This window comes from Pseudoliparis swirei, chromosome 7 (assembly GCF_029220125.1).
Source record: "Pseudoliparis swirei isolate HS2019 ecotype Mariana Trench chromosome 7, NWPU_hadal_v1, whole genome shotgun sequence".
NCBI classification, from domain to species: Eukaryota; Metazoa; Chordata; class Actinopteri; order Perciformes; family Liparidae; genus Pseudoliparis; species Pseudoliparis swirei.
In genome coordinates this window covers 13,568,518-13,584,650 of record NC_079394.1, presented here as the reverse complement: position 1 = coordinate 13,584,650, position 16,133 = coordinate 13,568,518, and the positions used below count along the sequence as shown (strand labels likewise).

Below are 16,133 nucleotides of genomic sequence, written 5' to 3'. Positions count from 1 at the left end.
AAGTCAAGTTAAAGTACGGTTACATCACTACTGTGACGTGAGAATAATCCTACACAAACCCAACTTTAATTTCAGGTGCTTTTATTTGTTAGATGTAAACAATGATGTCGTCATGGAGACCTGAACAGGTACAGAAGCTGTTCTAATACTCAACTTGTGTACCATTAACAGAATGTATCTGTATCAGCTGACACATCCTCGTCTGATTGGTCAGATGCTGTAAACTCCGCCCCTTTATGTGCAGGGCTCATAACAGTAAATGCTGAACCAGTTTCAAAGTTTAGACTGGAGGATCTGGTTCAGTTCAAACAGACTGGCAGGAGATGAGGTGGTCTGTTGTTGTTCTGGACCTGGAGTCTTTACAGAGCCTACATTTCCCACTGCCTCCTGGCCGGTATCTTCTATCTGGTTTCAGACCGAGGTCCTCCAAGACCAGGACTTTACTGTTGATGTTTATATAGCATCACGCCAGACTGGAGTGAAACCAATCTGCTCAAGTTCCTGGTTCTAGTCTACATGATGCTGCAGATCCTGGACCGCCCGTCCGCATCCTCCAGGCCCTTCTTGTCCCGGACCAGCACGGCCTGGTTCCCAAAGCTGCTGTACCAGGCCGACTGGCTGCGGCTCAGGTAGTTGGGGGGTGCGGTGGCCTGCATGTCCTGCTGCTGCTGCTGCCAGACCAGCAGGGAAGTGTCCAGGTACCTCAGCCGGGCAAAGGCCTCGACTCAGGTGGCACCTCAGCCAGGAGCCCTGCTGCTGCCTTCAATGCCAGACCTTCAATGACCAGGAGAACCGAGAACCGGAACCAGGAGGTTCCTCTACAGCAGCTGGGTCACACGCAGACATGTTGAAACCAACATGGCGACAGAAATGGTCTGAAGAAGACTGGACCTTCTCGGGTTCAGGTCCATCTCAGTGTGAAGAGTCCAACTGCTTGACTGAGCCTTCAGATTTTATGTATATATATATATATATATATAGTGTGTGTGTGTGTATATATATATATATATGTATGTGTATGTATATATATGTGTATATATATATGTTACATAGAAAGGATGGGAGCTAACAGTAGTTGGCTCCCGTTAGCTTCTCTTAGCTCTACAGATAGCCGCACTAGCTGACGTATCAGACGTAAATTGTCATGACGAAGAGTAAACTAGTCGGAATATAAACTGCTAAATTTCGTGTCTCTTCTCTCACGGTTGGGTCGATGTAAGCATCTTTAGCATCGTTAGGCCCGATAGCAGGTCGCCGCCAGAGCTGCATCCATAGCAACGGTGTGTCCGGGTGGGAACACACGACTGAGTAACAACGGTTCCTACGAGGCTAGTTTTACGAAATAAAATAATACTACTGTTGTAAAGTTATATATAAATCAGCACCATTATTGAGAAGAATTATTCAGATAATTTCGTATGAGGACTAAATCCACTGTGACGATACTGATACAGACAAACCGTAATTTCTCCAAGTCACGCATACAAAACCTGACGGTAATACTAGTGTGTCCGTATTATTAGTCCGTGGTGTCGGGAAGTTAAAATAAAAGGTAATGTTTTGGAAGTTATGATAGGAAGTAAATTGCCTGTCTGTTACACGTGAACTGTTACACATGAACTGGTTTTATTAAATATGGACAAATGCCTTTGGGCTTCAACTGGGATCCCAGGTAGTATTATGTATGTATGTAGGCTACTATGTATACATCATGTTGATGTTAACTGGGAGCTTCAGATAAGAAACATTTCACAAACAGCATTAGCATTAATATTTATTTATAATATTAGTGACTTCTCATCTCTCTGTTCTCTCTCCTCATTAACCAGCTGTCAATATAACAGAACACCGTCTTTCTTCTTCTTTTATGTTAATGCTGGTTGACAAACCAATTTATAGCCGAACTACCGCCACCTGCTGGACTGGGTGAGGACTACTATATATATATACACATGTATATGTATATACACATATATATATATATATACGTATATATATGTATATACATATGTATTTATATGTGTGTACATATATATACACACATATATGTGTATATATATATATCTTTTAATGTATATCTATATAAATTTGTATATATACATATGTATGTATATAGACATGTATATATATATTTTTCCTTTTGACCTTTAGATATTAAGAAGTTCTGTGGGTTTAGTGCCTTCCTCAAGGACACTTCAACATGAACGATGGAGATCCAACCGGGGACCTGGTGGTTTCCATGACAACCACCATGAGCTCATGTGTATGATGATGTTGTGACTTCAGTGATCTGATTATCTCCCAGAATGTTTTGTGACTCACATGAAAAGAGTTTCACCTCCGCTGACTTCAAACAGAATTATGAAAAGACAGTAAATATTGTTTTTAATCTGTATCATACACAATAGTAAGAAAAGACATCCCATAATTATCATGTCAGTGTTCTTGTGAAAGACAATTCTTCGTTTATTTACTTTTCAAAAAGCTTTTGTGTCAAATATTTAGTGAATTAACCCAACAAAACCAATTAAACATTGAATGAAATAAGATCTAAGTGAACGTGTTTCGCGTACCTTAGCACCAAGACTGAAGCAGAGAGAAACTTTAAATATCAAATCTAAACATTGTGGTTTTAGCTTTAACTGAAACTCTTGATGAACCATTGATGAACCTCATATTCTGACCTCTGAGTGAAGTTGTTGCTCTGGACCTGTTGAAGGACTAACAACACCTGAGCTCCATGGACGCTCCGTGCTAAGCTAAGCTAACGTCCCCAGAGACAGGGACGCTCCGTGCTAAGCGAGGCTAACGTCCCTAGCTTAGTACGCAGTGCGTTACTGAATGATGTGGAACAGGGTCACGTTGTAGAGGACTTGGTGGCCGTTGTTCCAGGCGTACAGCGCCCGGTCTCGGGGGTTGTAGTCCAGCATGGACAGGTGGCTGTATTTATTGGCCAGTGGAATATCGATGTACTCGTAGGTGGAGGAGTTGGTGGAGTAGGCGTAGTACACCTTGGTTCCCCCCGAGTACCCGTTGGTGACGTACAGGGTCCCACAGATCATGAAGGCCTCTCCAGCGCTGCGTTTGGGGTGGTTGGTGGACCAGCTGCGGATGATCTGCAGCGTGTTGGGGTTCAACTGGCTGAGGACGATGTTCCCTGCGTTCTGATTGGTGGCGTAGACGGCCCACAGCCCCCCCTCGTCCACCATGAGGTCGATGTCGGAGTGCCCCCCCCAGGCGTAGTGGTACATGTTGTTGTAGCCGGCGAAGTCCAGCTGGCGGGACCGGCTGATGAGCGACGAGCTGAAGTCGAACCTGATGATCGTGTGACTCTGGAACTTGTTGAAGTAAATGGACCCGTTGTAGACCACCTGACCAGTGCCGGACCAGGGGTGAGGCAGGCGGTGGGAAGTGAAGTTCTCCGTCGTCATGAAGTCGCTCATGGACTGGTACTCCCTCACGAAGCGGTTGTTATGGTAACCGTCCAAGTACCACACCTATAGGGAAGAAACCAGAAGTTATCTCCTGGTCTTAAGACAAGTCCACTATGAACCCACTGGCTTTAAGACAAGTCCACTATGAACCCACTGGCTTTAAGACAAGTCCACTATGAACCAACTGGTCTTAAGACGAGTCCACTATGAACCAACTGGTCTTAAGACGAGTCCACTATGAACCCACTGACTTTAAGACAAGTCCACTATGAACCAACTGGTCTTAAGACGAGTCCACTATGAACCCACTGGCTTTAAGACAAGTCCACTATGAACCCACTGACTTTAAGACAAGTCCACTATGAACCAACTGGTCTTAAGACGAGTCCACTATGAACCAACTGGTCTTAAGACGAGTCCACTATGAACCAACTGGTCTTAAGACGAGTCCACTATGAACCCACTGACTTTAAGACCCCCACTATGAACCAACTGGTCTTAAGACGAGTCCACTATGAACCAACTGGTCTTAAGACGAGTCCACTATGAACCCACTGACTTTAAGACAAGTCCACTATGAACCAACTGGTCTTAAGACGAGTCCACTATGAACCAACTGGTCTTAAGACGAGTCCACTATGAACCCACTGGCTTTAAGACGAGTCCACTATGAACCAACTGGTCTTAAGACGAGTCCACTATGAACCCACTGGCTTTAAGACAAGTCCACTATGAACCAACTGGTCTTAAGACGAGTCCACTATGAACCAACTGGTCTTAAGACGAGTCCACTATGAACCGCTCCTGTTGCCTGATCCTGTGAATCTAGAATGTTTATTGACATGCAAAGACAACTGTTGTTGTTGTTGTTTACTCACTCTGCTGTCTCCAGCCGGGGCGAGCGGGTCGGTCATCCATGATCCGAACCTGGATCCAGACGTCTTGATGGTGATTGGCTCAGAGATCCCTGTCAGCTTCCCACAGGCTGAAAATAATGAGTAATGATGTCATGAATAACAAACCAAACAAGATTGAAATCTATTCGGACAAGTCTTGTGGGAGAAATCTTTAAATGTAGGTCTAAAAATGACAAATTCAAGCAAAAAACGACCAAAAGCGCAAAAAACAACCAATTTTGGCGAATTATTGTAGCATCCCCTATTGTTCAAATCGATTTGATAACTTCAGGTGATATAGATTTACTTATGATGTATATAAAGTTGTGGATGAATCATACCTAGCTTGTAGAAGAACTGGACAATTATGTGTTTTTCACAAAATGTAAAATGGTGGAAAATCTAAGTAGGCGGAGCTTAAGGGTCTGAGAGGTGTTTGTGTAGAGCAGGTCCAAGTGGACATGTGTTAAGAATTTTGTGTCAATCGGACATTCTGGGTGAGGGGCGTCGCCGGTCAAACTGTGGGGGCGCTAGAGAGCAATTTTTATTGACCCAAATTTGACATCAATATCATAAGTCTAGTTTCACTAAACCTGACACGCTTGGTGAGTTTGGTGAGTTCTGGGTATCTTATGTACCCCAATATGCACCCAATGTTCTAAAATAAAGACCAGAAGAATAAGAATAATACCCCTAACAATTTCATTAGGGTCCCAGGAACACGAAGGTACAGAGTGGACAAAATAACAGGAACACCTAGACTAACTGCAGGTGTGATGTGTTGAGGTGAGTTAGTTGATTCTGGTCCACTTGGAGTCCCCTTGGGCCTGATAATCCACAAACATCTACCTCAGAAACAGATTCTATGCTGGTTTCTTTTTTCTTCGGTACTCTGTCATAGTCTGTTTTTCACGTGGTTCCTTCAAGGTCGGTCTAGTCCTCTGTTGTCTACTCACCCAGCCTCTGCATGCAGGCCCTGAGCCGGTTCTCCAGGTCCATGACTCGACCGTGGAGCTCCTGGTAGTCCAGACCTCCCAGTTGTTCCTGAAGAGATCCCAGCAACTCCGTCACATTGGCCACCTCCTCCTTGAACTGTCGGACCAGCAACGCGTCCTTCTTGTAGGTCTCCAGGACCAGGACAAGAGGACGTAACTCCTCCATCTTTGCTTTGATGGACTGGTGAGCAGAGAGCAGAGATAAATAACCTCAAAGGAATATCAACGATGCCAGGTTATGTAGTCCTGAAGAGACCTTCAAATGTTCAGGACCGTAGAACTCTACGAGGACCGCTTAGTCCTCCTGAAGGTTCTCATGGAGGTCTGTATGTCTGGACCATTTTCACCTCAGTAGTCCATCAAAGCTGTTTCTGAACCAATGTGAAGCCAGATGTTCATCCAGTTGAATCTTGAATCTTGAATCTTGAATCTTGAATCTTGAATCTATTAACTCATATTAACTCTTATTAACGATGTGAGGTCAAAGGTGAGGATGTCTATGAGTACAGATTGTAAAGCCCTCTGAGGGGAGTTTGTATTTGGTGATTTTGGGCTCTCTAAAATAAACCGAATTGAATAAAGTGAAAATGACTTCCAGGTGGAACCCAGTAGAACCACTAGTTGTGTCGTGTGTCTTTGTGTCGCTCATAGTTCACAGAGCGTTGCTGAGTTGTTGGTTAGTGACTTCCGAGAGGTTGGGGGTTTGTAGTCTAAGTGATGATGTCATCATCTGGGCTGTACCTTGTACTGTCGGGCCACGTTGCTCTCGTGTCCGTCTTCCACTTGTTTGAACTTGTTTTCCAGACCCTTCAGCTGAACCTCCATCTTCTCCAAAAACTGCAGATCTCTTTGTGTCTTCTGGTCCAGGACCTCAATGGACTGGCTCATGTTCTGAACCTGAACAATGACATCATAACACATATTACTATATGATACTACATAAGTACCTTAATCAGGCCAGCAGAGCCTACAGGCTCCATCTGATTGGTCCCAGAGTTCATGTGGGTCCTGATTGGATCAACAGCTTATTGATACCTCATTGTATTCATAAGATATGGACCAATGAATCTAAAGGGGCGTAGCTTAGTACATTAACACACATAATTGACTTGGCCTATCACCACATTTTTATTAATGTTCACATCCTTTAACTCACCCTGTGAGTTCACTCTATTCAACACTAGGGGGGCGCTGCAGTGAATCGGACAATTTCTGCTTTTTAATAATTTTCATTGTTTTTAGGCGTTATAAATAAATAAACTCCTCCTACTAATTATTTTAGGTCAACTTCTAATTTGGACAAAATGATTTGAAGACCTTGATGTTGAAAGGTTATCACGATGGTGAGTTGTCCTGCCGTGATGCTGGAACACAACTCCATGTTCACGTTGTCTTAGCGCCCCCTACTGGCAACAGGAAATGACACGTTTTATACTTTGATGTGTTCCTGTGGTAAATATCACATGTAGACTTAACCCTCCTGGTATCTTTACATTTACTAACATATTTTACCCTCGGGGTCAATTTGACCCCAGCAATTAAAACCTCCAGAAAATTATTAGAATTAATATTGTTTCCCAAGTTTAAGTGTGAGGTACTTTATGTTTGTTTGTTGACTACCTAAATAGCCCTTTAAATATATTAAAAAGTTGATATTTCTTATATGTTTGACACAGTGAAAAACAGCCTGGGGTCAACACCGACATTAAACATTGAATGGGGTCAAATTGACCCGAAAGGTAACAGGAGGGTTAAACGTCTCTTGGGGCTCTGAACCCAACTGGAAGTCTCAGGAAGCGGGTCACACCAGAACCTTCTGGAACCCCAGTCAAAGGTTTCAGACCTTGTACAACAAGACAACCAGAGACCCAGAAGTGTTGGTTAAAACTATTCTTATCTCCATTTGGTCCTGAACAGCGACAGAATCCTTCACAATAAAAGCAGGTCAAGCTCGAGAGCTCAGAGTCCACATGAAGTGACTTCATGTGGACTCTGAGCTCTCGAGAGTCCACTGGGTGAGATTTAAACTCATTAGACACACAAGCTGAAGCCAGACCCAGTCCAGACCTCCACAAGTTAGTCTGGATAGAAGCTGTGTGAGAGATGTAATGTAGGTCGCTAACAACAACTGACACACAAAGACCTTTAAAGTCTAAAACACCACAACAGACACACAAATACCTTTACAGTCTATAAGACAACAACAGACACACAAATACCTTTAAAGTATACAACACAACAACAGACACACACATAAGTTTACAGTATACAACACAAGGGACACATATAACACAAAACACACGAACTTACTTAACACACACTACCCCCCCATCCCCCCCCCATCCGTCTCCCGCTCCCCAGTGTGTGACAGGACGGGCAGACGATCGCCTGCTGGCGCGCTGATGGCTGAAGACTGGCTGGCTGTCGGGTCGGGTCACCTCCCTCCTGCCAATGGCTATTAGATCACCTCACCCTTCTCCCCCTCCCCCTCCCCCCTTCCTACCTATAATTTTATGTTTTATGTGTATGTGCTGTGTGTTTTTGTGTTTTTTCCCTCCCACTGTACCCCCCTAGTTGTGGGGTAGGGTTTTTTTTCTCTCTTCCCCTCATGTTATGCTGTAATCTTCCATCCCTTTTTTTTTCAATTCGTGTTTCTGTGTGTACTTACTCTATGCAATGACAATAAAACCCATATCATATCATAACAACAGACACACTGATACTTTTACAGTATACAACACAACAACAGACACACTGATACTTTTACAGTCTACAACAGACACACAAATACCTTTACAGTATACAACAGACACACACAGACCTTTACAGTCTACAACACAATAACAGACACACAATGACCTTTACAGTCTACAACACAATAACAGACACACAACGACCTTTACAGTCTACAACACAACAACAGACACACAAAGACCGTTACAGTATACAACACAACAACAGACACACACATACCGTTACAGTCCTACAACAAAACAACAGACACACAAAGACCTTTACACAACAAATCACCCGTTCAAATGAACGTTAACATTAAGGCCTCTCATGATCTCCCTTAACCTCACAATTAATGAATATCACCTCCTCAAATGAATTAATATCAAACATAAGTATTATAATATCAGTCTGACGAAACAATATCCATACCATCAAGAACTTGGAATCAGGTCTATCCATCACACCGGATGCTGACTTCCTCCCGTTATTACACACACACCACACACCAGAGATGTAATGACAGAATACATTTCAATGGAAAAACTAACCTCCTCCATCATTTACAATTCAACAGAAAACCGCACTTTGGGAGGGGCCCCGGGACTTTAATTTGTATTATATTTGTTTCAATTGCAAGACAAAAAGATTCACAGAAGGACAACAACATTGAAGACAAGCCAGTTCATAACATTTAGTATGTGTTGTATGCTTAATCCTTCATAATAAACATAACTCTTATGTAATGACCCAGCCAGGTATCAGCAGTAAGAATATCACAATTTAAATCAGAAATCAATAAAATAACTATGATGGTGATTTCCCCAGGCACCATGGCCGAGGTCACTGGAACCTGACGTCCTATTTCGGGTCAAATCATGAATTAGATCGTGGATTTGGAGTGACCCCTAATTAGTGTCATTAGCATTGTTGTTATTGTTGTTGTTGTTGTTGTTTGGTACCTTCTCCAACAGCTGTCTGAGCTGCTTGGTTCTGGCATCTCTGGAGCAGACGGACTGCTGCGGAGCCACAACCGTACAGACACATCGTCCCTCAGGGTCCTGGGCTGAGCTGTACACCTGCCAGCCCTGCTCGGGGGCAGAAGGACCCACCTGGAGGGAGACAGAGGACACCAGGCAATCAGTGCCTACAAGCAATGAATCAACCAACCAGAGACAAGCAGCCAATCAGTGCTTTCAAGCATTAAATCAACCAACCAGAGACAGACAACGTCAAAGAAAACAAGGTAACATCTCTTCATGTCATTTTTCAAGAAATATCCCAAATACATGGACTATTTTACTTTTAACCAAATTATGAAGATCTTAAGTATAGACATGTATTATTGTTATTAAGAACATGAACCATAAATATAAGACCATTCACACATGAACACCCCAACAGAAAAAAATGGTTTTCTCTTTCTTTTCTCTTTCTTCCTTGTCGATCCTGGTAATGTGAGAGGTTTATAACAATAACCTACAGTGGCAGACTCATTTGGACTCCGTGAAGGTGGCCTATTCTAGTGGGACCTGTGCCCAGTATCCTGAGTCCCTCCAAGTGCAAAGTGTCCTGGGTCCATCCTGGTGCAGAAGGTCATGGATTCCTTCTTATGCAGAGTTTCATGGATTCCTGCTTGTGCAGAGTGTCCTGGGTCCCTCTTTGTGAAGAGTGTCCTGGGTTCCTCCTTTTGCAGAGTATCCTGGGTTCCTCCTGGTGCAGAAGGTTCTGGGTCCCTCCTTGTGCAGAGTATCCTGGGTTCCTCCTGGTGCAGAAGGTTCTGGGTCCCTCCTTGTGCAGAGTATCCTGGGTCCCTCATTGTGCAGAGTGTCCTGGGTTCTTATTTGTTCAGAGTGTCCTGGGTCCCTCCTGGTGCAGAGTGTCCTGGGTCCCTCCTGGTGCAGAGTGTCCTGGGTCCCTACTGGTGCAGAGGGTTCTGGGTCCTGGTAAATGAGGTCACAGTGAGGTTAACCTCCATCAAAGTCTTATGACCTCCTGAGTCCAGGTGGTGGGTTGTGCTCAAGGCATTCCTGAGAGATCAGCCTGAAAAAATCATGGCTCCAGTGTGAAGGGGTAACATCTAACAAGAAAATATAATATAAACAGAAGACAGGATAATATAGAATATAAACAGAAGACAATATAATAGAAACAGAAGACATACTAATAGAAACAGAAGACAATATAATACAAACAGAAGACAGTATAATATGAACAGAGGACAATATAATATAAATAGAAAACAATATAATATAAACAGAGGACAATATAATATAAATAGAAAACAATATAATATAAACAGAAGACAGTAGAATATAAACAAAAGACAGTAGAATAGAAACATTAGACAATATAATAGAAACAGAAGAAGTATAATATAAATAAAAGACAGTAGAATATAGAATATAAACAGAAGAAGTATAATATAAATAAAAGACAGTAGAATATAGAATATAAACAGAAGACAGGATAATAAAAACAGAAAATAGTAAAATATAAACACAAGACATAATAATATAAACAAAAGACAATAAAATATAAACGTAAGACAACATAATACAAACTGAAGACAGTAGAATGTAAAGAGAAGAAAATAGAATATAAAAAGAAGACAATAGAATATAAACAGAAGACAATAGAGTATAAACAGAAGCAGTATAATATAAACAGAAGACAGTAGATTATAAACAGAAGCTGTATAATATAAACAAGACAGTAGATTATAAACATAAGACAATAGAATACACACATAAGACAATATAATATAAACAGAAGATAGTAGATTATTAACATAAGACAATATAATATCAACAGAAGATAGTAGATTATTAACATAAGACAGTAGAATAGAAACAAGACAATATAATATACCCATAAGACAGTAGAATACAAATAGGAGACAATATAATGTTAACAGAAGACAATAAAATAGAAACAGAAGAAAGTAGAATAGAAATAGAAAGCAGTATATAAATAGAAACACCATATCTTTACCACAGTCAAGTGGGATGCGATCAGCACCAGCAGAAAAACGTTGATTAGGTTTTCTTCGGACTCCATCTGTCCCACGAAGCTCCTGAATGCACCTGCTGGTGTGACTGGTTACCTGGTTACTTGGTTATCTGGTTACCTGGTTATCTGTTAATCTATTTGCTATCTGACTGTCTTCTTCTCTCTCGTCTCCCTCCTCCTTCTCTCCTCTCTGGGCTCTTCCTTCTCCCTCCCCCCGTTTCTCTGGGCTCTTCCTCCTCCCTCCCTCCTCTCTGCTAGTTCCTCCGCCCTCCGTCCCTTTTTCTGCTCGTCCTCCTCTCTCTCTCTCTCTCTCTGCTCGTCGTCCTCCTCTCTCTCTCTGCTCCTCCTTCTCTCTCTCTCTCTCTCTCTGCTCGTCCTCCTCCTTCCCTCCTTCGTCTCTATTCTTCTTCTCTGATATAACGCCAGAAATCGGCCAAGTGGAAACAAGAACTTCCTGCTGATAGTGTCAGTGTTTATAACGTGTTGTACTGTGTTCCTCAGTAGTATGTAGTATGATATGACACAAAGCACATAATGATACAGAGCACATCATGACACAGAGCACATTAAGACCACAGAGCACATCATGACAGAGAGCATATTATGACACAGAGCACATTATGACACAGAGCACATTATGACACAGAGCACATTAAGACCACAGAGCACATTATGACACAGAGCATATTAAGACCACAGAGCACATCATGACACAGAGCACATTATGACACAGAGCACATTATGACAGAGCACATCATGACACAGAGCACATCATGACACAGAGCATATTATGACACAGAGCACATTATGACAGAGCACATCATGACACAGAGCACATTAAGACCACAGAGTACATTATGACATAGCACATTAAGACCACAGAGCACATTATGACACAGAGCACATCATGACAGAGAGCATATTATGACACAGAGCACATTAAGACCACAGAGCACATCATGACACAGAGCACATTATGACACAGAGCACATTATGACACAGAGCACATTATGACACAGAGCACATCATGACACAGAGCACATTATGACACAGAGCACATTATGACACAGAGCACATTATGACACAGAGCACATTATGACACAGAGCACATCATGACACAGAGCACATTATGACACAGAGCACATTATGACAGAGCACATTATGACACAGAGCACATAATGACACAGAGCACATCATGACACAGAGCACATCATGACACAGAGCACATTATGACACAGAGCACATCATGACACAGAGCACATCATGACACAGAGCACATTAAGACCACAGAGCACATTATGACACAGAGCACATCATGACACAGAGCACATTATGACACAGAGCACATTATGACACAGAGCACATCATGACACAGAGCACATTATGACAGAGCACATTATGACACAGAGCACATTATGACACAGAGCACATTATGACAGAGCACATTATGACACAGAGCACATTATGACACAGAGCACATTATGACACAGAGCACATTATGACACAGAGCACATCATGACACAGAGCACATTATGACACAGAGCACATTATGACACAGAGCACATTATGACACAGAGCACATTATGACAGAGCACATTATGACACAGAGCACATTATGACACATAGCACATTATGACACAGAGCACATTAAGACCACAGAGCACATCATGACAGAGAGCATATTATGACACAGAGCACATTATGACAGAGCACATCATGACACAGAGCACATTATGACACAGAGCACATTATGACAGAGCACATCATGACACAGAGCACATTAAGACCACAGAGTACATTATGACAGAGCACATTAAGACCACAGAGCACATTATGACACAGAGCACATCATGACACAGAGCACATCATGACACAGAGCACATTATGACACAGAGCACATTAAGACCACAGAGCACATCATGACACAGCACATTATGACACAGAGCACATTATGACAGAGCACATTAAGACCACAGAGCACATTATGACACAGAGCACATTAAGACCACAGAGCACATTATGACACAGAGCACATCATGACACAGAGCACATCATGACACAGAGCACATTAAGACCACAGAGCACATTATGACATAGAGCACATCATGACATAGAGCACATCATGACACAGAGCACATTATGACACAGAGCACATTATGACACAGCACATTATGACACAGAGCACATTAAGACCACAGAGCACATTATGACACAGAGCACATTAAGACCACATAGCACATTATGACACAGATCACATCATGACACAGAGCACATTATGACAGAGCACATTATGACACAGAGCACATTATGACACAGAGCACATTATGACAGAGCACATTATGACACAGAGCACATTATGACACATAGCACATCATGACACAGAGCACATTATGACACAGAGCACATCATGACACAGAGCACATTATGACACAGAGCACATTATGACAGAGCACATTATGACACAGAGCACATCATGACACATAGCACATTATGACACAGAGCACATCATGACACAGAGCACATTATGACACAGAGCACATCATGACACAGAGCACATCATGACACAGAGCACATTATGACACAGAGCACATCATGACACAGAGCACATTATGACACAGAGCACATCATGACACAGAGCACATTATGACACAGAGCACATCATGACACAGAGCACATTATGACACAGAGCACATCATGACACAGAGCACATTATGACACAGAGCACATCATGACACAGAGCACATTATGACACAGAGCACATCATGACACAGAGCACATTATGACACAGAGCACATTATGACACAGAGCACATTATGACATATAGCACATTATGACACATAGCACATCATGACACAGAGCACATTATGACACAGAGCACATCATGACACAGAGCACATTATGACCACAGAGCACATTATGACACAGATCATATTATGACACAGAGCATATTATGACCACAGTGCACATTATGACCACAGAGCACATTATGACCACAGAGCACATCATGACACAGAGCACATTATGACACAGAGCACATCATGACACAGAGCACATTATGACCACAGTGCACATCATGACACAGAGCACATCATGACACAAAGCACATCATGACACAGAGCACATTATGACACAGAGCACATCATGACACAGAGCACATTATGACACAGAGCACATCATGACACAGAGCATATTATGACACAGAGCACATTATGACACAGAGCACATTATGACCACAGAGCACATTATGAAACAGAGCACATTGTGACAAAGAGCACCTCTGGGTGAGGCTCTCAGGTCATATGGACCAAAATCTGTGAGCAAAGCGTCCAACACCTTGTAGAATATATGAAGGTATATATATATATATATATATATATATATATGTGTGTGTGTGTGGGTGTGTGTATGTTGGTGTGTGTTGGGGAAGATGTGAAGACGAGACACAAAGGACACAGGGAACAGATGGAGGAGAAAAAGGTCTCTAAATTAATCATTATTTTCCTCATTTGGTTGTCATGGAAACAACATCTCTATCTGCAGGCACATCAAAGTGTGTGTGTCAGATGGTCTGCAGCAAGGTTACACACACAGACACACATACACACTCACACACGCACACACAGACACACACACACTCACACACACACACGCACACTGTGTTGGCAGGAACGCAACACATATTTCACAGGAACATCGAACAGAAAGTCATGTGATCAAACGTAATTTACTTTATTAAATATTTTTAATTTAGATTATTTGGTCACATACTGTATGATTACAGAATGTCTTGGTGTAGGAGGAAGGGAACCCCCCCCCCCCCCCCCCTGCTGTGACCCCATTCAGAGCAGATGGCAAAGGAACAAGGAGCGTGGAGGGATGGCGACATGTGTTAAGGGGCGGAACAATACTGACAGACGGATGGCTCAGCCAATGAGCAGACTAGTGCCCGTGTGTTTCCTGAACAGCGTAACCAATGAGAAGTGAAGAGGGCAGTCGAGGTACTTTATGGGTGCAAGACAGTGAAAGATTGAAACTGCGATCGGATTAGCTGAGAGTGGAAGCCTAGGAGTCCTCGGCCGAGAATCTATACTCTGTATCAGAACCGTTATCAGTTACGACCAATTATTGGTAATACTTTTGACAAAACACTTTTTTATTTTAACTTTTCGTCAACAGAATTCTTCTTCGGTTCCGCACCCAAAGGTCTTTGAACACAACAGTTTGGTGACCCCGATGGGATTTCTTGGTATTCTGGACAGAAAAAAACCCCGATTTGAACATCTGAAAAGATCTCTGCACAGGAGTCTTTGTGACTACATGTTTCATAGGGTCCATTGGACCTGGCTGGGTCTGATGCCATGGCCCTGCTGATGCCCTGCCCTGCCCCCCCCTCCCCCTCCTTCTTCCTCCTTCTGTCTCATGGATTGTGGAGGTCTGGATCGTGGTCCTGTTAGGTTTTAGAGCATGTGTTTTCAATTTGTATTAAAGAATGTAAGCTATGAATTATTGTTTACTCCTCGGGGTTGTAATTATTAGAAGAAGATTAATAATTACAATCATATTATTGCTGTGTTGTTTATTCAATACCGGTCACCCTGAGAGCAAAAGGTTCCAGGGTCACATCTGGTTAATAAGCAGACACAGGAACAAGGTTTTGTTTCAGGTCTCCCCACATAACTCACCCACACCCACACCACACAGGACTCAAGGTCATGAAGCTCATCACTGATAAGAGACCTCATCCTGTTTTGTGTAACCACTTGTTTCAATAAAAGGACTGTCGGGGGAGAATTGAGCCAGAGTGTTTTGGAGACGTGCGGAGGCACAGCTCAGGCATTCTCCTTGTGACAAGTAAAACTACGAGCTCGAGTCTGTCATCTGTGGTCATTGGAGTTGGTCTGGTAATTGAACTAGCGGGGCTTTATCTTTAAGGTAAAAACCCCACAGTCCATGCCTGCTACTAACTATTCATAATTTCTGAAATATTCATTGAAGGTGAAGACTATGAAGTCTATTCTTCTGTCCATCCTGGAGGGATCCTTCGCTGTTCCTCTCCTGAAGGG

General features: G+C 42.6%; 2 protein-coding genes across 2 annotated transcripts; both read right to left on the bottom strand.

Annotated features, from left to right (window-relative positions):
* Positions 1 to 64: 64 nt before the first annotated feature.
* LOC130196058 (putative uncharacterized protein BRD3OS) lies at positions 65 to 1,269 on the bottom strand. The gene is made up of 2 exons (XM_056417911.1): positions 1,204 to 1,269; positions 65 to 719 (listed from the first exon to the last, which is right to left on the bottom strand). The coding sequence occupies exons 1-2, from the start codon at positions 1,267 to 1,269 to the stop codon at positions 513 to 515; spliced, it is 273 nt and encodes a 90-aa protein (XP_056273886.1). The 3' UTR covers positions 65 to 512.
* Positions 1,270 to 2,368: 1,099 nt separating this feature from the next.
* On the bottom strand, positions 2,369 to 11,177 carry LOC130196780 (noelin-like). The gene is made up of 6 exons (XM_056419138.1): positions 11,053 to 11,177; positions 9,021 to 9,170; positions 6,067 to 6,222; positions 5,287 to 5,506; positions 4,313 to 4,419; positions 2,369 to 3,497 (listed from the first exon to the last, which is right to left on the bottom strand). Exons 1-6 carry the CDS (start codon positions 11,116 to 11,118, stop codon positions 2,835 to 2,837), a joined length of 1,362 nt encoding a protein of 453 aa, XP_056275113.1. The 5' UTR covers positions 11,119 to 11,177; the 3' UTR covers positions 2,369 to 2,834.
* Positions 11,178 to 16,133: the final 4,956 nt, after the last annotated feature.